General features: G+C 50.7%; 9 protein-coding genes across 9 annotated transcripts; 3 read left to right on the forward strand and 6 right to left on the reverse strand.

Annotated features, from left to right (window-relative positions):
- Window positions 1-626: 626 nt before the first annotated feature.
- GIQ15_02016 (uncharacterized protein) lies at window positions 627-1752 on the reverse strand (the record flags this gene model as incomplete). Its single annotated transcript, XM_033549433.1, has 3 exons — window positions 627-830; window positions 888-1283; window positions 1348-1752. The coding sequence occupies 3 exons, from the start codon at window positions 1750-1752 to the stop codon at window positions 627-629; spliced, it is 1005 nt and encodes a 334-aa protein (XP_033406594.1).
- A 1976-nt stretch (window positions 1753-3728) lies between these two features.
- Window positions 3729-4532, forward strand: GIQ15_02017 (uncharacterized protein; the record flags this gene model as incomplete). The annotated part of the gene is made up of 1 exon (XM_033549434.1): window positions 3729-4532. The coding sequence occupies one exon, from the start codon at window positions 3729-3731 to the stop codon at window positions 4530-4532; it is 804 nt and encodes a 267-aa protein (XP_033406595.1).
- A 1110-nt stretch (window positions 4533-5642) lies between these two features.
- Window positions 5643-6014, forward strand: GIQ15_02018 (uncharacterized protein; the record flags this gene model as incomplete). Its single annotated transcript, XM_033549435.1, has 1 exon — window positions 5643-6014. The coding sequence occupies one exon, from the start codon at window positions 5643-5645 to the stop codon at window positions 6012-6014; it is 372 nt and encodes a 123-aa protein (XP_033406596.1).
- Window positions 6015-6578: 564 nt separating this feature from the next.
- Window positions 6579-9203, reverse strand: GIQ15_02019 (HbrB; the record flags this gene model as incomplete). Its single annotated transcript, XM_033549436.1, has 1 exon — window positions 6579-9203. The coding sequence occupies one exon, from the start codon at window positions 9201-9203 to the stop codon at window positions 6579-6581; it is 2625 nt and encodes an 874-aa protein (XP_033406597.1).
- A 937-nt stretch (window positions 9204-10140) lies between these two features.
- On the reverse strand, window positions 10141-13783 carry GIQ15_02020 (ankyrin repeat domain-containing protein; the record flags this gene model as incomplete). Its single annotated transcript, XM_033549437.1, has 2 exons — window positions 10141-13174; window positions 13338-13783. The coding sequence occupies 2 exons, from the start codon at window positions 13781-13783 to the stop codon at window positions 10141-10143; spliced, it is 3480 nt and encodes a 1159-aa protein (XP_033406598.1).
- A 640-nt stretch (window positions 13784-14423) lies between these two features.
- GIQ15_02021 (uncharacterized protein) lies at window positions 14424-14777 on the forward strand (the record flags this gene model as incomplete). Its single annotated transcript, XM_033549438.1, has 1 exon — window positions 14424-14777. One exon carries the CDS (start codon window positions 14424-14426, stop codon window positions 14775-14777), a length of 354 nt encoding a protein of 117 aa, XP_033406599.1.
- A 299-nt stretch (window positions 14778-15076) lies between these two features.
- GIQ15_02022 (uncharacterized protein) lies at window positions 15077-18362 on the reverse strand (the record flags this gene model as incomplete). Its single annotated transcript, XM_033549439.1, has 4 exons — window positions 15077-15575; window positions 15645-15753; window positions 15818-16705; window positions 16763-18362. The coding sequence occupies 4 exons, from the start codon at window positions 18360-18362 to the stop codon at window positions 15077-15079; spliced, it is 3096 nt and encodes a 1031-aa protein (XP_033406600.1).
- A 626-nt stretch (window positions 18363-18988) lies between these two features.
- On the reverse strand, window positions 18989-21074 carry GIQ15_02023 (AvaB protein; the record flags this gene model as incomplete). Its single annotated transcript, XM_033549440.1, has 4 exons — window positions 18989-19636; window positions 19695-20278; window positions 20334-20465; window positions 20864-21074. 4 exons carry the CDS (start codon window positions 21072-21074, stop codon window positions 18989-18991), a joined length of 1575 nt encoding a protein of 524 aa, XP_033406601.1.
- A 1376-nt stretch (window positions 21075-22450) lies between these two features.
- Window positions 22451-23492, reverse strand: GIQ15_02024 (uncharacterized protein; the record flags this gene model as incomplete). Its single annotated transcript, XM_033549441.1, has 3 exons — window positions 22451-22465; window positions 22655-23372; window positions 23437-23492. 3 exons carry the CDS (start codon window positions 23490-23492, stop codon window positions 22451-22453), a joined length of 789 nt encoding a protein of 262 aa, XP_033406602.1.
- Window positions 23493-24614: the final 1122 nt, after the last annotated feature.

Consider the following 24614-nt stretch of genomic DNA (forward strand, 5'->3'; position numbering starts at 1 on the left):
CAGGCAACAGAGCTTTCTATCCCCCGATACTCCGTACAGAAGACACGATACAGAAGATATCTGGCGTCGTCGGGAGATACGAGCACGGAGGACATGTATGGATACACGACAGGATCTGTATCGGCGATAGAATGAGATCTCGCCTGGTCTGTCTGCTCAAGTATACGGCAGATGGTCCGTCCCAACATCGACCTCGTCCAGCCCCGATTGAAATATTCCACATGGAGGTGCGCCAGCGCATGCACGTCTTCCAGCTTATACGGCCCTGCTACTGGCCCTGTCCTTACCTGTGTTCCGAGATCGGCCACTAGGAAGTGAAGCTGTTGGGAAAAAGTGAGGCACGTCCATTTCACCCAGGGCAAAATCGATGAGGTCGCACCGTGTATCACAGCATGTCGACCGTGTAGATAATAAAGAGTAGAAGAAGGGGACGGAGTAGTCGTGTAGTAACTGCTTCTGTTCATCTAACTAACCGCCTGAATGTCTGCTACAACTATGCAACCAGAACCGCCGCCGAATAACCTGCCATGCACCAAATGTTCTCGACCAAAGTACGAAGTATGAGAAGACCGTAGTACCAAAGGTGTACGGAGTAGAAGAGATGAATCTCAGACACGTCACGGCACTCACTCTCCATCCTCGTCCTTGACCTCGTCGTTCGTCCCGTTAGTGTCGGCCGTCTTCTTGCCCATCTCCTTGAATTTCTTCATAAGCGCCGCAGCAGGATAACGCTTACCGCCACTGTTCTCGATGGCGTCAGCAATACGCATCCACTTCTCGGTCTCAAACTTCTCCTCAATATCCTTCTTGAACTGTACGAGGGCCGTCGCCTACCTATAGTTAGTACATGTGGACAAAAGGAAAGGAAGGAAGAACGGGTGACGAACATCATCGTTTGTAAAGACGGTAAAGTTCGCTTTGATGCGCTGGTAGCGGCCGGACAAGGTACTCCCGCCAATCGGCTCGCCCGTGGCTGCCTCCCAGGCAGCCTTGATCTCTCCCCAGGGCTTATTCTCCTCGTCTTTCATGCGGAGAAGCATCTTGTCCTCCTCAGAGGCTTCTTCTAATGAATTGGGCAACGGACGCTTCCCTGCTTTGCTAGGCGTGCCCTTGCTGGGAGTTGCCTTGCCGGGGGTACCGCGCTTCTTCTTCGAGGGGGTTTCGGCTTCATCGTCTGCTTCTTCAGCAGTAATTGCACCGCCAGCACCTGTAGCCGCCTTGGGCTTGCGGCCCCGCTTGTGGGGAGTCACTGGGGTTTGTGGGGGTTGGGGGTTGTCGATGTCCTAGGCGGTATTAGTGATGCTCTCTCCTGTATATACATAAAGTGATAGAAAGAGAGAGACGAACTGCTTCTTCATTCTTGACGGCGGCCCCGTTCTCTTCTTCAGTAGAAGCATCGTTTGCCTTCTTTCCGTTCGCGGCTCCCTTCTTGCCATTAGCAGCTTTGCCATTAGCAGCTTTGCCGTTGGTAGCTTTGCCATTGGCGGCCTTTCCGTTGGTAGCTTTGCCGTTTGCAGCTTTTCCACTGGGAATCGTAGTGGCTGGCTCTTCCTCGACTTCGGATTCCTTGTTGGTATCCTTGGCCTCGGCTTCGTCAGATTCGCTAGTGGTGTCTTTGAACTCAGCGGCAGCGTCAGATGAGTTAGTCGTAGGAGTGATCTTGTCCCCCTCCGCGGGAACATCGTTAATGTCTTCCATCTTCACATCCATAGGCTCAGTCTCCATCTTGTTCAGAGGGGTGAATTCAGGCATCCTGATTATCGAGATCAGGTAGATGAGCTAAAGAGATGTGATATGGAGCAATTTAATGCAGGCAGGTAGCAGTGCAGAAGAAGGAGCTGTAAAGAAAGAGAAGAAGATGTAGAGAAGGAGAAGTAGCTGGAGAGAGAAAGAGAAGAAGAGGAAGAGAAATAGTGAGAATTTCAAGTGAGAAAAAGTCCTCACGCACGCGTCAGGATATGTGATGGCAACACGCTGCCAGCTAGCTCAGTTCTGCCTAGAAACACAGGGGAAATTCCAGCAAAAAGGTACTTTCCAGTGATGAAAAGCTAATAAGGTGTAGGACACAAGTGATGCTCACTTTTGGTCCTATCGAGATTGAAGCTGATCATTGGGATAACACCCTGGTGAAGTGTTGTAGCCATAGATCGAGGACACTCCAAGTGAGGTTTTATATTGAGACATGTGTGATATGGCCTTCCTTCGCATTTCATCCAAGCAGGACTTGATATATAACTGATGGTATGATATCTAAGGCCAGGCATGCCAGCCAGTATAAACACCCAAGTCCAGGCATATACTTGCCCTTTGTGCAAGTATTTTAACTTCGACTTTGATGGAATCAACATCTCCAAGCATATATATGCCACCACCGAAGCCCCAGACGCCCTTTATCATCATAGATGAATAGCTGATATCTATCAAACCTCCGTCTCTTTTGCGCTTGACGTTGAAAGTGCCTGCTTATATAAGCTGTTACCTTGTGGTCACGTGTTAACCCCTTTCCAACTTCGTCTTCTTCTTTGGACAAAGATATAGATATAGGATATAGATATAAGATAGAGATACCTTGTGGTAGATCAGAACGTCCTCTTAACCGATGTCTGCTGTTTGTAAGTACTCCGTACCCAGACTTTAAGTATGCCGCGAACTAGGTCAACTAGCTGAAACTAGTTGGTAGATGGAGTACTCCGTCCGCTCCCTGGGAAGTCTCCTTGCCTGTGCAGGCTTCTGGCGCAGTTGGTAGTGGCGGCGGGCATAAAAAGATGCTAGGAACGCGCGCTACGTTCGAGCCAGCGGAATCTCCTGACTTTTAATTAAGAGATTAATTGTCGAATAATATTGTTTCAGAAAAAACCCAAAAAGACAGCAGGACTGGCCAAATTGCTCATCCTGCTGTCGCCAATCGCGAATCCCGGGCCCGGGGATTAAGTGCAACCCATCCGAGAAACCATCACGGCACCGCATGGCCAGAGACAGAGCCAGAGCGGATCGAGCGTCGATGGAAGTTAACAGTGGCGCATTCAGGAGTGAAGCAGGCTCTCCTCAAGCGGAGGAAGAGGGACAACGACTCGCTGACGCCCAACCAAGATAGGGTGGTTCCGGGGTAGAACAGCTACCAGCCGCGCCAGAGCTTGCACAGGCTCTCTTTTTGTCTATCTAACACGATATGTACGGTATGAGGATAGCAAACGGTATCTTTGCCGTCCTTTGCCGTTTGATGGATAATAGCAAACAACATGCCTCGCCAGCCGCCTATATATAGGATGGATGTCATTGTTGCCCTGTCGCCTTTGATGGTCACTGTCGGTCATCTGAAAGGCCTGTCCATGATGTTGTTCCGAGAATAGTACTACATGGTACATACATGCCATAGGTTCTGTTTATACCCTCTGGTATATCCTCTAGTATACCCTCCGGCCGATTGCTGCTCGTGTTTGCTGTCCGATTGCTGCAAACGCCCGGCTGCCCATCCTTCATCAGCCATTGTGTCATTATATCAGTCATCCCATCCATCTATTATTCATGGGGTTCATCGTCCATGGTGGCTCTCTTTGACGGTGTGCCAGATGCTGGTCAAACGGCATGGACATCATGGCTCTATAAAAACACCCTTTCTCCATCCTGGAAGAGGCCGTCAGAAGCAACTATCACAGCCTATACGACGAACCGTACATACACTTCCATATACACACTTCCATATTACCTGGAACCAGAGTTAACCCAGCATGGCTCTCAGGCTGTTCCCACGGGGGAGGACGGCCAGCTACTACATCTGCATCGATGGCGTTCGTGTTCATGGCTCGCTGGACTACAATACGGTGGACCACCACATCCCCCATCTCCGCGACTGTCCACGCTCAAGGACGGTGAACTCTCTCGGCCGGCCGGCAGCAGACATCGACCTGACAGGAGTGGTTCATCGATGCGGTCTCTTCGTCAGCCAGCAGGTCGACATATCCATCTTCTACGAGTGTCTACGGATCCTCGTCAGTACACTGCGAGAGCTCCAGCACCATCCCTTCCACGACCCAGCAGCAACCCTATGTGGCCATCTCGAACGCCTCTTCCTCTCTCACAGCCAGTCCGATTGGTCCAAACAGTTAAAATACTTCGCCTGTTTCTCCTACTTGTTCGATGAATCGGTCCTCAAAGCCTCTCCGGCCCTTCACAGGGGGATGAGCACCTTCGTCATCAGGAACGCCCGCGTTCTCACCCATCAGGCTCCACTGAGTATATCACTGCAGTTCGCCGACCTGTGTTTCCACGCTGACTTTATGGCCGTCATGGCCGCTGTGTTCGAGTGTCTGTGCAGCGCTGATCGGGCAGAGCTTATACGGTCTCGGGGCACGATTCCGCTTTATTTGAGTGGCCGCTGGTCGCTGGCGATCATTCAATACATCTTTCACCATTTTGGGGAGAAGGGGAACGTGTGTGAGAAGATCAAGATACGTGCTCGACGCCGCGTGAGGAGACGGCAGCGTCATGGGCCTTTGGATAGGGGGATAGGATTGTTTGCCTGGCCGCGTTGATGATCTACCTAACCTGCATATTCATTGATCTACGGAGTATACTCGCCCGTCACTTACTTCTCCATATTCTCTCTTTATCTCCAGCTAGCTGTGTTCTCTCCCCTATACGGAGTAATAATGACAATTCGTCCATTCTACATATCAAGTCTCTCCCTCTCGTATCCCATTTCAAGACCAGGTACTCGTATAAGTCTCTGCTTGGGATGTACCGATCAATCACCCTTGGAAAAAGCAACGGTTGGCTGGTAAATTGGGCCAGACTAAACAAGTAAATGATGCATACTTTCTATCACCGTCATTGGATCAAGCTATGCCTGGAGATAGATGAAGAGCTCCCTTGACTCTCATTCTATTCTATCTCACTCATCCTCTATCCAGACGACTTACATTCCATCCCCGGCCAGCTCCAGAAACGGCCGTCGGATAATAAGCCTGTTCTACAGAGTATCATCTACCAGACTTGCACCGGAGATTAGCTCAGTTCTTCTGTGCGACTACACTGTACATCGACCTGGTTACCCAAAACAGTCCGAATTGTAATCAGAATCAGCCCGTCAAGCCTCTTTGTTGCCTGGACTAAAGCTCTGCCAGGTAGCCACCAATAACATACATCTCAGCCTCTTGACTGATATTTCAGCGATCTGCACCATCCACCAATGCGGGATGGCCCGTTACTTAAATATTAGGCTAGAAAAAGGGGGCGGCCGCGGGGAAACAACGATACATATCACCTTGTCTGCATCGAGTTATTGCATTCTTCTTTACGGTGGCTGGCTGTCGTTCACTAATTGTAAGCGTACATCATAGTTTAGAGGCTTTGCAGAGCGTAGATGAGTGGTACCAGGTGGGATGAGGGCTTTCAGCTCAAAAATGGACTGGAAGAAGAAGGATAAGCCTCGATGAGATATGTGGAGAGATCGTGGTATAAAAACCGGTCAATTCTCCCCTCGACGAGCTCGTCCTGCTCTGATATTGTCTCCATCAACCAGCCTACTCTTCACAGGAACTTGATCTGCTGTTTCAACCAACAAGTAAGCCAACCTTCACCCCTTCTCCCGCTCACTCTCCAGCCCCTGACACCCCATAGACACAACCCAACCCAACGTCACCATGCGTTTCTATACCATCATCCTCGCCGCTCTCATGAGCATGTTCATCGACGCCGTCATGGGTGCCGGTTGCTTCTCCGACAAAGCCATGGGCAAATGTCTCACCAAGGCCCGTCTCAACACCGCCATTGACACCTACTGCTCGAACAACTGGAGACAGACCACCACCAACTGGCGTCCATGGAAGGGCTCCAACGGCGGCGAAGGCCACATCGGCCACCTTGGCGTGTTCAAGTCGAAGGCTGCTTGCGTTACTCTTGCAAACAGCATTGTTAAGAAGTGCTACACCGGCTCCAACGGTGGACAGAAGGGTGGTGCTGCCGAGGTCGACCAGGCTGCTATCAACATCATTTGGTGCCCATGGAGATCTTAGGTTGACCGTAGCTTTCCTCGGTCAGTCATATGGCTGGGGTGACTTGTCTTGGGGGGAGAGGTGATGAGTTATGCTGGATTGGTTGATGTATGGAGATGAGTTAGTTAGGTCGATGTATACCGAACGAGGGTATCTCACAGATGAATCAATGATGGCCTTCCATGAAGACAATATCTTTAAACATATCAGTATACCAGTCCAAGCACGTCAAGTAGAAACAATTCGTCATTCATTTGTAGGCTAGCTCCGACCGGAATAAGAAAGGGTATATGTACACGGAAGAGGACGTTTTCTGGGACCTTCTTCAATCCCTCCAGGAAAAGAATTGGAACAACCCACGCACACCAGCCGTGTAAAGAAAAATCAACGCATCAAGCAAGACATCCCGATAAATGCAATACAGTACATGAAAAGGTCAGAAAGTAGAAGTAAAGGGAGAAAGAGAAAAATGGTATGGATCATTGACATTTCGTCACAATCGTGGTGGCCACTGGGAAAGAACATGAAAGTGAACACTGGCTGTAGGTCGTTCCGAATGTAAACCTGCTTTGCATGGCGAGTAGACTACCAAGCCGCCCCGTCTGTACCTTTGGAAATACCGTCCGTAGAATGGCGTTGTGGTTGTTCGTCGCTTTCTTTACGTGGGGGCGGAGGTGGACGGATCTTGGTCCCGACAAAGCCTCGACGATTACGGCCTGTTCTACCACGGCCGAGCCAATTGTGCTTCAAAGCCTTGCTCAGCTCTTCGATCTTCTGTTGCGCATCATCGTCGCTTTGGACGCTGGCTAGTACGCATATGCATTGGAGCATACGACCGGCTGTCTCGGTGATGTGTGACGGGTCCAAGGGTGGTGGTTGTGGTGGTGGAGGATGGTTGGTGGAATGGGTCTGGGATAGAATAGAAGGTTGAGACGGGGAGAAGGACGAGTAAGATGACGGATAGGGGTGTTGTTCAGCGTTAGAAGAAGTATTGGACGTCGCACGAGCACGGGAGAGAGATGCAATGGCAGACTCGGACGAGAAGCTACCAGCAATGAGATGGGAGGGCTGTGAGTTGTAGCTTCCAGCTCCGGTTTCATAGCCTGCAGATGTGCTTGGTCGGCTGGCGGTTGCTGCACTGTGCGGAGTAGCAGTAGGGGGTCCGTTGATGTTCGCGTTCATCTTCTCGAGACTGAGACGGGAGAAAGCAGCCTTCAGGACTTCATAGCGCGTCAAGATGACGTTGTCACGGAACGAAGTGAGAACTATCTTGCGGACATCGAGCTCGTTACCGATGGATGTCGATGAATCTCCGTTGCCCGGATTCGCGCCCCAAAACTCGTTTGCTTCGCGGGCACTCATGATCGTGCCGTGGCCCTTGAATTCGAGGTCCAGGGGGAAGAACGTGGCTTGGATGAACGGAAGTATCGTTCCAAACGCGAAGACCCAGATATTCACGAGATGGGGGATGATGTTCTCCTCTGGCACCTTATAGATTGAGTAGTTCAAAGATGCGAACCCGGTCTGTAACAGGTCACGGAGATCCTCGACAACCTCTGAGGGCATATGTTTCTGGACGCAGTACTGGATGTGTACTTTGACCAGCTTGTTGAGATCCTCCAACGCGATGCGGACATCCTCTCCTTCAAACAAGACGAGCAGCTTCGCCTTGAGGAAGTCCCACGCGTCATCGGGTGTCATGTTCTGGAGACCAAACCCTTGCAGCGCCTCCTGAATCGCCGCATTGTTGCCTGGTAGAATGCCCTGTGTGCTCCCCAGGGACGATGATGGCCCGCCGAAGGTGACTGTAGAGCCCGTCACCGACGCAGCGCCAGACCACTCGGCCTGGTGTTCCGCCTCTCGTAGCATCGCGTCTTGTTGTGCAGCAGCAGCGGCCGACGCCTTCTCTTCCTTCTTCTTCTCTCTCAGAGCTCGTCCGCCGTGTCTTAGGTCAAGGCCGCTCATCGACTTTCCAAAGGTCGACACAGCTGGAGACGAGGGTGCAAAGGAGTAGAGTGACTGAGGTGCGCTGGGGTCCAGAGGACGTGAGTTGCTGTTGGCTGATGACAGCGGAAGGTGAAAGTGGTCGTCCTTGTCCTTCAGCTTTAACTTCTGCCGAGAGAGGAAGTGATGTTTGTGTTTCTCTTTCTCCTTGCCCCTGTCTTCATCCAGAGACTGGCGTTCAATGGGGACAACAGTGGTTGCTGAAGAGTTTGCCAGCGAGTATAAGGATGCATTGTTTGAGAGAGCAGCAGCATCATTCAGACTGGTCGTCGACGCATTAACCATTCTTGCTAGACCATGGGCGCCTGAGATAGCCAGTTTACTTGGTGACGGCATAGTCTTGTCCTTTTTATCTTCTTTATCTCTAGACATTCCCATATGCTTTGGCTTTGAAAACAGCTTCATCTTCGACTTCTCACTTTTCTGTTTATGGCCAGTTTCAGCACGATCAGCTCCCCCGGTTATCGTCGTCGTCGTCGTCATGGCACTCTGAGGCGTAGGAGTCCTGGGAAACGCGATATTGGCAGCCGTGGTCGCTGCCACCACGCGTCCCCCAACCGAGCCGTTCTGATAGTTTAGCTGCCCGGGCGCGGACATCTGGGGTTTGAGGTTGCTCGTCAGTATCGGGGGAGGAGACTCTCTGGCACCCCTTCTTCCCGCGAACCCACTCTCTTGCGGCGGTGGTATGGTCTGCGATCTGTTTCTCAGGTGCTGCTGCTGCTGCTGTTGTGGAGCGGCCTGGTGTTGCATCGCGGCTTGGGCAGCAATCCTCGAGGCCGACACGGCAGCTGAATTCTGAGATGCCGTGGGTAGAGATGGCTCGAAGAATCCTTGGGAATGGTGGCGCGAGCGGAAACCTCGAGTGTCAGACGAGGATGGGGCCAAGGGAGATGCCCTGCGATGAACAGGGTCATTTTGGGGCCGCAGAGCACCCGAGAGTGAGGTATTGCTGCCATTAACGCTGCCAGCTCCAGTGGAGGGTGTTCGAGAGGGCTGACCAGCGCTGGGAGAGGGCTGCTGGTTCAGGCTGTAGAGAGATCGCTTTGAGACATTGAGGGTGGTGAGGTTCGAGGTGGTGGAGGACGCACCGCTGCTGGACGAGCTGGGGCGCCGACCTTGGCCATCTGCAGGCCGCGAATCCGTGGGCGTAGGAGGGAGAGGGGAATTTCGGTCCTTATGGCGCTGGGGAGAGGTAGTTGGCTTCATGATGCTGCCTCCGAGGACTGGCCGCTGGACGGAGGTGGTATCTGGCGTTTCAGCAGGACCATCGGCGAGCGAACGCTATGTGGTGTACTGTACTGCCTGGGGCGCCGTCAGCTCGAGCAAGCTAGGGACCATAGTCTCGCCGGGAAGCTCATGTCGGGTCTTCTTTCACTCCATCCTGGCTCTTGTCCGTCAGCTTGCGTTCTCTTTTGACCGTTTGACCTGGAGTCGCATTTATTCCCAGCGCAGATCTACAACTTGGAGATTTGATTACCTAATGCAGAATAGTCTTGGCGTTCGTCATTCTTTTTCTTCACTTTATCATCACTTTATCACTTTATCAATATCAACTTCATCATGTCAATATCAAGGTATGTGGTAGAACTCGATGTAATGGCTAATGTCTAGACTTATCAGACGTTATTCAACTACAAAGTCCTGACCGGTGCCCACTAGTGCGCTGCACAGCTGTGGCTTATCCAATAACGCTACTACGGGCCTGAACAGGAGAGTCAAAGTATCACCTCAGCATTGGCCCAGACAGATACTATATAGACCTATTCAGAGGCCACAGGGATCTCGAAAGTTTACCGGGAGATGGACTTAATTAACCTCATCTTTAACCCTTGAGCTTATCCCGTACTCTTGCCTATCCTTAGTCTTGGGTATGCTTTATCTGACCCCTTATAGATTAAGACACGGGAGAATATACATACGGTGGCGGGAAACTGCCACAACCTTGATCTAATCGAATTCCAGTTGTTTCCCTGAGCTATATCTAACTAGAAACCGCCCTTCAGATATCCAACTTTGGTACTCTCTGGAAGAGCCGGGCCGAGCTCGTCGGCCGTTCATTAACCAATACTGTATATGTACACTTCGGATATGGCATCCAAATAGATAAAAATGGGTCATCGCCCCATGGATTAAGACCAAAGCTTCAACCTTCAAGTTCAAAAATAACCTTTCCCTGCATTCTATGCAATGGCCCTGGATCTTCAAAGTTTGGCACCTCTGGTGCAGTGAATGCTGACACAAAAGAATCACCATCAGAGCCATCGTCGTCCTCCCTGTCAGTGCTGTCTCCATGGCTGTCAACTCCCACCAGCTCACTTGAACGTGGTTCATGACCATTTGTTATAGGATTTGTTGCTGGAACTGTGGTGCTAGCAGCGGCTATCTCGTCCAGAGAGCTGCGTGGAGAGACCCCTACCCACTGATGTGTGCGAAGTTGCCGTAGTGGCAGGTCTTGAGTCCGAAAAGTATTTGGTTGGCTGTACTCCAGGGACGAGACTGGTGTGTTCGTTCGGCTTGACATGGCAGCGTTTAACCCATCCGATGGGTAATGAAGCTGTGAATTGCTGGCTTGGTGATCCGAACGGACAGTAGAGGATACAGCACGCTCCGTAGGAGTCTGGGAACCCTGGCTGACAGGACCAGTAGCGAATATATATGGTTGATCTTGTCTCGTTTGTGAAGTGCTCGGCTCATTGCCGTTCTGGGACACGGCATTTTGGGACACGGTATTTTGGGGTGTGTCGAATAAGCCAATGGGGGTTGATTTCGGTCTTGCCTGGTGCTGGTGGTTATCTTGACTACCCCGTTCGTTGAATTCGTGATCGGGAAGCTGGATACGGGGTACGGCTGGGAGCTCAACGGCCGCCGTCGGAAAAGATAGTATGGGTGGAGTCAATGTGGAAGAAGGATCGTGAAAGAATGCCTGTGGTATCGGGGTAAATCCCATCATCTGCCCGCTACCATCTCGGGGGAAGCCAAGGTTTCCAATTATATTAGATCTCTGACCATGTTGGTTGCTATATGGCACAGATTGCACTTCTTGAAATACGAGATTTTGAATCACTTGGATTCTTTCTTGGGGGATTGAAAGGTGGGGATGGAACCCAGTCTGGGAAAACATTTGACCCAGTTTTATCTTCGAGAGTATACTACTCTTCAGTAGTAGTAATTGCAGAACCTCCGCATGACCGTGATGTGCTGCATACAGGGGCGGATTCCAGCCCATCCCGTCATATTGCTCAACGGACGCTCCCTTGTTGAGAAGAAGAGACACTATCCGGGCATCGCCAGCTCGAGACGCAATAGTAAGCGGAGAGTGCTCTTCTGGGGCCCCATTCCAGGTTTTTGGGCAAAACGTAGATGCGCCTCGATTTAACAAGTGGTCGACAATAGGTGCGTTTCCATTACGGCAGGCGATACATAGGGGCCTAGTACCAGATGAATCTGCGGAATCAACTTCCACCCCTTTCTGACAGAGTAGTTCAACTAGTTCCAGGGAATTTCGGGCCACCGCAATGTGAAGAGGCCGCTGCTGTCCTTCTCCTTGTGCCTCGATGCTCGCGCCGCAACCAATAAGGTGTCGCGAAAGCTCAATGTTTACCAGATCGCAGGCATAATGAAGCGGAGTGAATCCACCGCGACTCTTAAGCTCAGTGGGTGCCCCTTTACGGAGAAGGAACTCGACCACTGAAAACTGACCTGACACAACCGCAAGATGTAATGGCGACATGCCGAGTTTATTTGTCGACCCTATAGAGACTTTTTTCTCTAGAAGAAGCTGCACAATCTCAACGTGGCCATTAGCAGCTGCACCATGCAACGGATTCATGCCACTCTCGTCAGTGCTATTCAGCGATGCTTTTTTTCTGATTAAAAATTCCACAGTGCGGACGTCACCTGCGATTGCCGCGCAGATGAGAGGCGTTCTCCTATGCACTTCAATAGCCTCGATATCCGCTCTATATTGAAATAGAGTGCGGCAAAGGGTATATTGACGGTTTTCACAAGCATGATGAAACGCGGATTTCATATCAGCATCTTTCGCCTCAATATCAGCTCCAGATTGAAGAAGGAAGGCCACCATCTCGCAGTCTCCACGAATTGCTGCCTTGTGTAAAGCGGTCATTTGACCTTTAGCGCGAGCTGTTATCTTGCACCCGGCTGCAAGGAGCATCCGCGCTGCGTCGATGTGACCACCTTCTGCCGCGACCCAAAATGGAGTTCGGCCTAGGGAATCCTTTATATTGGTATCTTCAACTGCTGATAGAAGGACTTGTATGGCGCCCGTATGTCCCCGAGATGCTGCTAAATGGAGAGGGGTTGAGCCATCTATCTCCTGGATATCAAATTTGGCACCCTTCTGAAGTAAGTAATCCACTACTTCCTCGTTGCCACAGTGTGCAGCAACGGCCAATGCTGTTCGACCCGTGAGTACGTGGCGAGACTCGATATCAGCCCCTTCTCCTATCTGCATTTCAACTTGTACCAGTGATCCAGCTTGTGCCGCCTTGATGATTGGCGGAATTGTAGCGCTATCTGGCGAGGATATATCGATACTAATGTCCATGCGCCGTCGGTCCGCCCTTGGCACTGTTTCTTGCTCTGGTATTGGAGACACTGAAGAGAAAGGTTGTGGGCTTAAAAATGGCGAAGTCTTCTTCAGACTACTCTGGCTGGAGGTATCTAATTTCCCAAGGACTTTGCGAATTCTTTCCCGTTTTGATCCAGACTTATGCAGTGGGATAGGGTTTGACTGCCATCGTCGAACAGTAGGCGGTGCAGGCTTTGCTGACGCTTGTGATGATGATGCAAGTGAAACACTTCGCCCGATATCACCTTGTGTCTGAGGTTGAACTTTCTGTGGTGTACTGCCGGTACTTGGCTCGAACAAGGTACTTGGAGGTGAAAGTGTATTACTTCCTCTGAATGAGTGAGAGCGAGCGGTGCCGCTTGCATACCCTTCGTCGGTGGTCATTGACCGCGGAGTCTGGGGTTGAATTGCAGCAGTTAAGCCCGTTTCGTCCGTGGGTGCACGACTTGAGACGGTACGGCTATGCGCCAGTACCCTTCTATACGCGGTCGCGTTCACAATTATATCATCAACGTCCAAAGCAGTTTCGCTGATTGTCGACGGAGCAATGCTGCGAGTGGACGGGTTCCCATGTTGCCTAATGGAACTGCGCAGTGTTACAGTGTCGTCGGCCACCTTCTTCAACAAGCGTCTGTTCTCTTCCCGCCGAAGCAGCTCAACTTGTTCTGTGACGGTACGACTAAATGAGTTTCAGTGTCAATAGTCTGCACTGTAGTCCGTGTGTATATAGGTAGTGTCTTTAAACGCACCATTGACAAACTTGCAAAAGGAAGTTTAATGCTAGGACCTGGGACTGGAGTCGCTGCTGATAGTCCTGCATCAAATGGTCATCCCAAACAGCCCGCATCTTAGCCATTACTCGCAGGTCCGGCACTTCTCTGCCATCGAGGACGCCAGTAACCTTCGAGACCTGCGCAAGGAGGCACTCCATGCTCGCCTTGCACCCATCGATGGCGATGTCCAGGCCCTCCAAATAGTCTGGATGCTCCGCCCTGCCAGAACCAAAAGTTGCCCACTCATGAAGCTGTGTAATGGCAGCCTTGATTGTAACTGCCTGAACAATGAGCGAGTGAATGGTCATGTCGGCATCGGCGTATTTGCCCTGCAAGGCCCGAAGTCCCTGAAGCGTACTGCCGATAATCTGCACCGTTTGCATGGCACCAGTCACGATGCCAAAGACAGATGTGGGATCCATTGGTTCGTTGGTTGGCCTTCCCAGCCTTACTGGCGCTCAAGTGCCCGTTCTAATCCCTTGTAGCCGGGCTCGGTCTGGTTGTACGAGCGAGAGCAGCGGAATGACTGGAAGCATTATCCGACTGACTAGATGTCTCGCCCAGCCGGTAGTTAGTATGCAGAACTGTTGAAGATGCAGGCCTCTGGTGGATTTTAAGGCAACGAGGCTCTCTGCCACAAACATAGCCATCCCTGTAATATCGCGAGCGCTGTGGCCCGTACTCCCCCTTCGTACCGGTGTGGCCTGCATAAGGCTAAAACTAACGAGGCAGTGCTGGAGGGAGACTCAGCCGCCACGGGCTGGGACGATGGTGTTGTCCTCTTCTACAGCCCGGCGGCCGTGTATCGTCCACTTATAACACCCCGGCAAGTCTACAGTATCGAGTAGATGGAGAGGAAGAAGTTTTGATGATGTTTCTTTGCAGATGTAGTTGGATGTAGAGAAAGAATATTTCCCGATTAAGATGCTTGGCATGGATGTCACATGACCTGACGTTTTTGTATCTTTTCTTGATGTTTGATAGAAGGAGAACGTCGACCAGCATATAGAACAGAGAAGAGGACATCTCTAACCGCCAGAAGGAGATATCTACCGGCCCGTCATGGCATCCCAGTCTGATACAACGCTGGATAAGTCATCTATCCTCACGGCCGTCTATCAATCACCCCGCACATCCCAAGATACAGCCGCGCCACCTGCACACGTCTTCGCGCAACAGCTCTCTGCCTCTGTATCCCCATCTGGAGAACACAGCCCTGCGAAACGAACGGCATACCTAGCTGAACTTCGGGGCTCTATAATATCGCTGCAGGCCGATGTGAATGCCTTTCTCACCGAAAAGATGGAGGATGACAAACGTCGCGAGGCCCAAGAGAGCGGGGGGGTCGCTGCAGCTGATGAGAAAAAGGAAGAAGATAATTATGGCGAGGAAGTTGTCAATGATGAAGATGAATGATGGACTCGTTTCGTTAGCGTACAGACAGCTTGATTATTATGTTTACTACGACGCAGGCAGGGGTATCCAATCACGACGCGCGACCTATATACAAAACAGAAAGATAGGTGGAAAGATGGAAGGAGAGAAGAAAATGATACCGAGACGCCATATGCTGGGTGGGTTAGAAATAACACTTCTATAACGCCTATCATACCGCAGAGCCCAATCTATTGGCACAGCCCAAATGAACTACCATATTGCTACGGTAGTAATCTCTGTTAGCAAATAGATGTCAGAGGGAATGGGGGAAAGACAACTTACTTTGGAAACACACTGATAACACTCCCGCCCAACCGTTTATGGCAGTGACTGCACACCCGATCTTCACTAACAGTGATGCAGCGGTTTCGACCCCTGTTATTACCGCCGCCAACCTCGTCACCCAACCGCAACGACGCTTCGGTCTCCATATTTTGAATCCTTTGCAACGAGGAGATAATTCGTCCTTGGTTCAGGATGGAGTTTGCCGCGCGGATACGGCCGCGGAAGTAGAATTCTAAATCATGGATGGGGAGCGTGCCCGGGATAAGGTCAAGGGTTGAGCTAGCTGGCAGCCGGGAGCCATGTCGTGCAAGGATCTCAATTGCAGGGCCATATCTTGGCTCATAACCATGGGGTGGTGACAAGTACAAGGAGAGGAGCGTGTGGTAGATAGAAGGACGGCTCTCCTCATCCTCAATTGCGGGAGAACTTCCGTATGGGACTGCCCGTTGCTTGGTATATGTATCATCTTGCAAATGAGTTCGATTGCAGTACCTTTAGTGCACAAGTCGTTAGTTTATAAGCATATCTCAGACATATTCAACTGTTTGCAGAGTAACTTACTCTTCGGCCTTTGCTGGGTTATTCAGCTTAAACACGTAAATCTCCAGAACCTGTTTGTGTTGGCCCATTTTACTTAATGTAACTGCCCTTGGCTCGAAGAATTCTGGATCTACCCATCCACCCGATATTAGTTTCAGTCCCCATAGCTAGGATATACCAAATCGTGAACTCACCATCCCTTGGAAGTCGATCGAGCATTCTGGCGGGAGAATACTGTTCGCTTGTCTCGAGCATCTTTAGAAGCTTACGCTTGCATGCTCCCATCTCGTCTTCGTTGGCGAATACATCATTAGACTTCTTGCTCTGTAGCAGCTGCTCGAGATACATTATCAACAGCCGCTGATGTATATCCGGCGTCATATCATTTAGTTCATCGATGACATGTTCCGAATACCTAATTGCAAGCTTCGAATCGATCTTGTTAAGGAACTCCAGAACTCGCTCACGCGGCAACGTCTCTGCATTCTCTGTATCAGCAAGGAAGATCTCCATACCCAGTTTTGGGTCACTCCGCAACGGCCATTCGGCAAATTCTAAAATCAGATCGATCATATCCGGAGGTAAATTCTGTAAATATGCGACTGTTCGTTTAGGTCCATGTAATTCTGGGGAGGTCTCTTCCTCGTTCTCTCTTTGCCCGAACTTCTTGAGCTGCTCCAGTGCAGAGCGATGAAGTCGTTTTCCAAATAGGAAGTCGATCAGGTCGCCGTATCGAGCGGTCTGCTCTAGTTTCTCCATTACCACTTCGGGATCACAGAAGTTGTCGATGCGGAATAGTGAGCCTGCTAATGTTGGTGTTGCAAACATGAGGGCTCTGAAGAGGGTAGTGTCGACCAAGGTGGCGGTTTCACGCAGCTTTTGGCCCATATCGACACTCTCCATGTCATCGGAAGTGATTCCCAGGGTCTTCAGCATGGATTGCGTGGATTCATCAGATTGATCGACGGTGATGGAGGGAGGCTTGAGGGTACCATCAGGGCTAATGAACCTGGAGAGTCTTCTGCGAATATCTGCGAGAAATCCCTGGAGCTCGTAAACCGCTGCCTTTAAATCTTTTCCTTCTAGTGGAAGGTCAGCAATAGTCCATTTAAGAATAAATCAGGGGGTTAGGTACGTACCAAGCCGCTTGTCGGGCTCTTTCATGTCTGCGGGTTTACCACGCATGCTTCCAGTCTCACTAGCATCATCTGTCTTCCCTCTTAGAAACGATGTTACGGATGGCGCATAAGTCCCATTTTTGACCTTTGGCTTGTCATCCGGTGTGGGCGGGTCGGCGCTGTTGATGCTAGTACCATTGGCCGGACGTGTGGAATTCTCCTCTGATTCTTCAGAGTTTACTTGCGAGGTATTGTCTTCTTCTTCTATAGAGGATAAATCACCTGCGATGAGTTTGGGGAACAGCCGGATGACAATCTCTGGGGGAGCTGTAACTTCTGTGAACAAGTCCAATGACTTGCGATATTTCTGCTTGTTGAATAGAGTCTGAGCCTTGCGTAGCTTAATCTCCCGTAATCTGCCCTCCTTGTCATTTAGAAGGGCATCTTCTAGCATTCCAAGCAGACTTATCGCCTCATCGAGGTGGTCTTGCTCAACCAAGCAGTCTATTTGGGAGTCGTAACCCAGAGCACTCATTCGCCAGATAACACGCCCGCTGCCTACTAGGAACCCCTTTCCTGCATGAGCAAGGCTAATGTTCGGCTGTGGGATGTGCATCATGGTAGCTGAGGGGAGCGAAACCGATTGAAGAAGAGACAAGGTTTCCGGATTCCGCACCTCTAAGATACCCTTGGACGGATCCTGCAGTGCCAGTAGGTACGGGTACGAGTATCCAACAGCTTCAGGAGTGACAGTCCAAGGAATCTGACGGCGCCTTAGAGCGTTTCCATCCGTGTCGACAAAGTGGGTGTTGACGTCTTTTGCAAGTAAGATCTGGCCTTCACACAACCTAGTCGCAAGGGGTTTAGGTGCTGCTCCGCCCATGCCTATATAGCTCATGCTAGCACCAACCCCTCCCAGTCGTCCAATATCCTGTCCGCCAGCTCCTCCAATGCTTCCGGGGCCCACGATATCCGTAACCTCTTTCGTCACGACGTCAACAATAACATAGCTCGAGCTAAGGCCTGCCAAAAGCTTGGTTCCGTTTGCCCAAGTTATCGTCTTTATCCCGCTTACGAGCGTGATCTCTGTAGCATCGTCCTCCAGCTCCATATCCTGCCATGTCCATAACATAAGCTTCCTCTTCACCGCAACAGCTAGCCGAGAAACTATCGATGGAACGCCCGTGTCCTGGTCCTTCTCGATGTTCGATGTGACTGCAAAGGTGGTAGCACCCTTGGTGCGTGTCAACTGCTCGTGTAGCTCGTAGGACTGTAAATCATGTATTGAGACATGGCCATTCGACAGGGAGAGCAGAATATTAGCCTCCTTGATAATCGCTAGCTGCTCGATCTTATACCGGGAGAACTTCTCAAGCTCCCGTAATAAATCCGTGGGCTTGGGCGTCGTTGCTGGCTGCACGGCACCATCCTGCGCCTCTGTGTGGTCACCCGCTCGCGTCTCGCCCTCATCTCCGTTCGCTTCGTTAACTCTGTATATACGTAGCGACCCTGTATTCAGTCCGACCAGCAGCCTATCTCCGTATGTCAGGATGGACTCTATCTTCGACTTGTCGCGAGGTCGGAACTCGACGAGGGGCCGAGCGGTGAATGCAGTCAGCATGGTTGGAGGACGTAAGATCGATCGATGGTATCGCCGGCACCCGTGGACCACGCTGCTATGTCCATGAGGCCTGGGGCGAGCTGTCTCTCTTCTCTGGTCGTCTTCGTCGTCTTGCGTCCTGGAGCTCTCTTGCTCTGCTCACTTCGCAGCCGCGATGTCATGCTGCAGCTGATCATCTGACTTGATTGGACCAGCCTGCTTAGTCATTCGTCAGTCCAACCTTGCGCCGAAGATCTTTACATCTAGATATCAAACTACATATATCACGGCTTGAGCTATGGTCTTGGGCTATGGTCTTGGGCTATGAGGTACGGCTGATACAGCTTGTGCTTTCATTCTAAGATAGGCGAACCTGGTATCAAGTAGTTGGAAGAACAGAGTAAAATATAACATCCTTTTTTTTATTATCCCATACCGGTTTTCCATGCCATCAAGATCCCATGCTCCCGAGTTCCGAGACCCTTTCGCCTCCAATCTGACGCCATTTAGTATACCTCTATTTCATTCGCGGGGAGAGTTTGGAAACCAAGAACAGGACCGAGTAAGAAAGAAAGAGTAGAGAGAGAATAAAAAAATAAGAGAGAAGCTGTGCTTGCTGAGAGTTCACCACCGCGAGTTCAAGCCCACTATTTGCCTGCCGGTGGAACCTCTGGCTCCTGGTGTTTTGCCGATGAGCCCTTCCCACGCCAGGTCGAGACAGCCGGGATGTTCGCCTTGAACCTTCGCTCCTCCGTCCCGTAGGCTCGAGGTGTAAGTTTGATCAGCGTATGAAGCGGGACCTCCATCCAGGGGCTCTGCTCCTGCGACATGTTCAAGAAATATGAATAGATGCATCGAAGGACGGCCTGATGGGTAACGATAAGCACGTTCTCACTACGCTCAAGTTCCATGATAATCGGCTCGAGACGAATGACAACATCGCGGTAAGATTCGCCGCCACGATAGCGGTAGTTGTATTTATCGTCATCACGAGCCTTGAAGTCCTCTGGGTACCGTTCAGCGATTTCTTCGTAAGTGAGGCCATCGCAGACGCCGGAGTCAAGCTCATCAAGGGCCTTCCACTCCAACTTATCATAGCCCGTTTCTGCCTGGAGGAAACGGGCTGTTTGGATCGTTCGTTTCAAAGTAGATGTCCAGATAACTATTTTCGTTCCAGGAGGGACGCCAGATTCCTTAAGAAGAGAAGGTAAAGCCCGCGCATATCCTTCGCCACGGGTAGACAGATTCGCATCGCCCCCGATCTGTCCTGAAAGGTTGAACTCGGATTCTCCGTGCTATATTCCAAAATAGTTAGCATGGCCAGATTCAGCAACATATCAATAAAGTACTCACTCGAGACAACCAGATTGATCGAGGCTTGATGTGGAGATTAATGGTGTAATAGACCAATCTACTAGACAAATAGTCCCGGATATTGTTAATCACAACAGACGTTCCAACATTGATCAGCTGGATGTAAGAGACGTCCTCGTCCTCGTCGATGGTCTGGTACACTTTCTCATAGTTGCTGATACGCTTCATAAAGTCCTGTGCAGCGATCTCAGGGTCCTGTCCGACGTAATCAGGAGACGTAGTTTTAACTTCGCGAATATTGGACATGATGAGATCACGGTCGTCGCATTTCGATTCGACAAAGAGCGGCTCGATTCCAGCTTCCTGGCACACGTCGCGGATCCACCTGCGCCGGGTCTTGGTAGAGTTCGTTGCGTCGAGGATTGCTACCTGTCCTCCGGTGGTCGAGAACCAGCGGATCATGTCCGTCACTGCAGCTTCGGCCGCGGCACGACGTAGCCTCTCACCATCTGGATTAGACGTATCGAAGAATGCAGCGGTAGGCTGAGGCGTGTCTTGCCGACGGTACTGTCCCACATTGAAGATCTTTGCTGGAATTCCGATCCATGAAAGATAACGTAGGGCTATTTGTTCATTGGTTAGCTCATGTAAAGATACACAAGGTGGGATTTGGCATACCTTTGCCAGCAATGAGACTTTTCCCACGGGCCGGGAGCCCAACCATAACTACGCATATCTTTGCATCATCGTCCTGTCGTTCGTTAGCGGAAGGCTTCGAAGAACGAAGCTCATCATGTCTAGCAGAGGTCTCTGTGGGCTGGGGTAGTATGTATAGGTCTCCTCGGTTAGGGAGGTCATTTTCCAGACAGCTCCTTGACAGAGAAGCCAACAGGGGAGTGTTTGTGTGCAGGAAATAAAAATCCGATGCAGAAATCAAAGGCAGAAGAAAGATGGATGAAAGAGCCCAGGGATGCAGAGGAGGAAAGGTTGTAGAACAGAGGGATGATGAACATGACAGCAGCCTTCATGTAGCTCTAGAGAGACCGTTTTGAGACGGTTCATTCACAGGACAGCCGGAGAGAGAGCTGTTTATTCAGTGACACCCTATCGCTTAGTCGTCCAGAGTGAGGGCGAGCATGTTCCAGCTGCGTTTTGCTGTCTTCTCCATGCTGCCAGGGCCATGATCTCCTTTTCAATGATGTTCCAACCGTGATCTGCCAGCCGTCTCCCCTTTTCCATGCTGTTCCAACTGCCGTGTTTGGGCGAGAACAAGCGATCAACGGCTGTATGCCATCCATCCTGATATTTGTATAGCAGCATCATGGCAAACTTCGTCTTCGTCCATGGTGTTTTCCATGCTGGACGTCGGGGCATCTCGGGAAAAGCGTCCAGCCACGTCGGCGCATCCCGCGATGTCATGTGCCCGGCATCCAGGGTTGCCCGATTAGGCAGTCCGCGGCGTGCTTTCGAACGAGGCGCAAAGAGAAGACAGGCCAGCAATGCAACAAACAGAGGGTAAAGAGCTGGTGAAACGGGGTGGTTTGATGGCAGCCGGTATCAAGGACAAGTATACAAACTGGCGCCATCATAGTGCAAGTGGTTCAGTGGGCAGTGGGGGCAGAAGTGGGCTATGTATCGAACAACAGCAAACGGGCCAGCAGTGACAGCAGGAGAAGAGACGACGCTTGATAGAAAGGAACAATTACACGTACCGGTTCACCAAATATCTGATAAACTGACTGGCGACGGCCCGACTCTCCAGATGCCATCGTTGGGATCTTATATCCCAGGAGTTCCTCCAGCAACTATGGTATCAACCCTTAACTAACGACGGTGCAAGAGCAATGCACAATGCAACTAAGAAGACACCGTCTCTTATATATATACCCGAGATTCAACGGCCAGGAGGAAAAGGGAAGATGTCTCCAGACAGGGGCCCAGGACATCGACAACGATGATGACAACCGACGCCTTTGAGTTTGTCTTTGGGGAAATCTAGAAGCTGGGGATGAGACGCGGGTCTTGTCACCCGAGGGACAAAAATTTCAGCAAGCTCCACACAAGACGAGTCCACACACAGGACGAACAGCAAGGCAAGCCCGGTCTCTTGTCTAGCGACGGGGTACACGGTTTATCCCAGTTAACGAGTGACGCCAACGGCCGGTCAAAAAGGAAAAAGAAACCACTGCACCTTAACGAACCTGCGGGATTATCCGTTTGACGTTTTGCCTGGAATCAGCTGACGGATATGCGACTCTGCGCAAACCGCATTGTTTTGAACGCATGGTTTTGAGCGCCGTGGCTGCTCGGCTGTACGGAGCAGCTGCAATCACACAGGCACAGGTTACGCTGCATCCTCATGGCATCCAGCATTGCAGTCGTCCTCGGGATCTAGTCGAGTAAACCGGGGGTGGTACCTTGTATTGAACAAGGTATTCGAGGAGGCTGAGAACTCTCTATGTTGTAGTTCAATGGATGAAGAACCGAAGTGATGAACGCATATCGGATATTTAGACATACTATCTCGAAAGACGTTGATATTTTAAATGATGCGGCTATGCCTGTTCCACGATATATTCACCTCTAAGCACCTTCGGGGGAGATACTCTTGATGCTTGTCATGCTCATATACTGCGAGATAGAATCTACTGGGTCATGGGCTGGAATATTAGATTCCTTCTCGATTGTTTACAGACCCAAAGCCTTACTACACTACAGATCGAGAGACTAGAATAGATGTCCAAGATGAAAGAGAATTGATTATTTCTATGGATTAAACTGTCTATGGGTTCGTTTTATTTCTTGGTGTCCTAGATTAAGGCAGTTAGTCACTGAATAATGCAATAATCTTTGTGATGGCAATCATAGTGAAAAATAAAAGGTATCAGAAGGAAGGCAACAATGCTGTATCCACACTTATTGTTCGGATCAGGTCTGTGTATTGTATTCATCATGTAATGGGCATGCAGGAGGAGGAAGAGAAATTGCGGATGGCATACCTTTTTGAATGGTGACGAGGAGGTCGAGAAAAAGGCGTCCATCTTCCTTTGCTTCGGGTCATGCTTCGAGCTTCCAATACCCCTAGTGCGCTTCAAGCTGACCAGATGTTGACGGCCATTTATCACCAGGACTTTGATGCTCAGACTCGCTGACAAGTCGGCACTGCCAGCCAACGTCCCATCTTGATCGTTAGCTGGAATCATACCTATTTCGAGCTCGAGATAACCTGTGTTCGACCATATGATGGGATGGCTGTCCAGAGAGGCGCGTGGACCGAAAGAGAAGCTGAGAGGGGCACACATTTGCTTCAGCGTCCGCCACAAAACGGACAAGATGACTCCATGGGACACAACAGCAACGGCCTCACCCTCTTCGCCTTCCTGTAACACGGGAGGCAAGTAGTCATCGAGAAATTTCTTCGCTCTCGCGGATAGATCCTCATGCGACTCTGTTGGAACGAAGCCGTCCCGCGTCTCAGCGGCAGGGGGAGAGACCCACGACTTTCTCTCAAGAGAGCCAAAATCCTTTTCGCTAAGATCAGGAACAACTATCTTGCTATCATGATCTTTCTTCAAAGCATCAGCCGTCACCCGAGCGCGTTGCAAGGGAGAGCAGAAGACACGAGTGAACTGAACACCTTGATGGCGGAAGTAGTCTGCGAGTTTCTCGATCTGGAGCATCCCATGGTTTGTCAACGCCGAATCTGTGACGCCCGCACTGCACGAGTATGAAAGTAAGTATTGAGCCCATCAAGAGGAAACAAACTAAATTCTCTTCGTACTAGACCTGGGCGACGTTGTGTTCGCTCTCAGCGTGTCGGATCAGGTAGAGCCTCATCTTCGCCAGACAGACCGCAGACTACGCCATTGAAGGACGTGTCTAAGCTGTGGCATGCTTCATACCACAGTGTCAATGGACCAACCGCTGCGACCGATTGAAGGCAGCAGAGTGGTGTCTCGACTGTGTGGACGTGGAGATGGAGGACGAAGAACGAAAAGCTCCAGGCGAATTTTTTTCCTTTTATTTACCTGAGTGCTTAATAAGCAACTAGGGCTCCAGCTTCCAGTCACGTGAATAATATGCTTGCATCGCGGCTTTTGCTGGTTTCCAGTAAAAGGACGAACTTGATAGCAGATCAAGGAACGAATGAAGGGTTAGCTGTCCTTCTCATAACGCATCTGACTGTGGCAGTGGACTTACGGCTTCTCTGACCACCGAGGGGCTTGCTTGAGCGTCACCAGGAACAGCTCCTGGCATCGAGATACCATACCCAAATCCCCTCCATCTCCATAGTACTCCGATTAATATCATATCTCTACAATGGTGAGACTTGCGCGGACAGTTACTCCCCATACCGTCTTCTTGCACTACTAATTGCTTTCTTCTCTGTGTAGCTGCCTCTAGGCCTTCTGAATGCGGCGCAAGGCCACCCGATGCTGGTGGAGTTGAAGAATGGAGAGACCTTAAACGGCCACCTGGTGAACTGCGACAACTGGATGAACTTGACGTTGAAGGAAGTGGTACAGACAAGCCCCGAGGGCGACCGTTTTTTCAGACTACCTGAAGTTTACGTCAGGGGAAACAACGTATGTTCTACTTCCATATGTAGTTCACATGAGATTTGGAATTTTGGATCAAGATAGCTGACTAGGCACGTTTCGCCTCGTTTATAGATAAAATACCTTAGAGTGCCCGAAGAAGTCGTCGATTTAGCGAGAGACCAACAGCAGAGCCAACAATCAGGCCGCGGCCGTGGTGGTGACAGACAGCACAGGGATTCAGGACGAGGCGATCGCGGTCGAGGCGGACGAGGCGGCAGAGCACGCGGCAGGGGAAGATAGGATGTTCACCACGATATTGGATTTTAATCTATTTCTTCGATACCAAAATACACATGGAACGAACATACCGACGAGCGCACCCGTAACATATCGAATCATGATCGACGACTACTAAACA

The sequence above is a fragment of the Arthroderma uncinatum genome, assembly GCF_011692745.1.
Source record: "Arthroderma uncinatum strain CBS 119779 chromosome Unknown scaffold2, whole genome shotgun sequence".
NCBI lineage: Eukaryota > Fungi > Ascomycota > Eurotiomycetes > Onygenales > Arthrodermataceae > Arthroderma > Arthroderma uncinatum.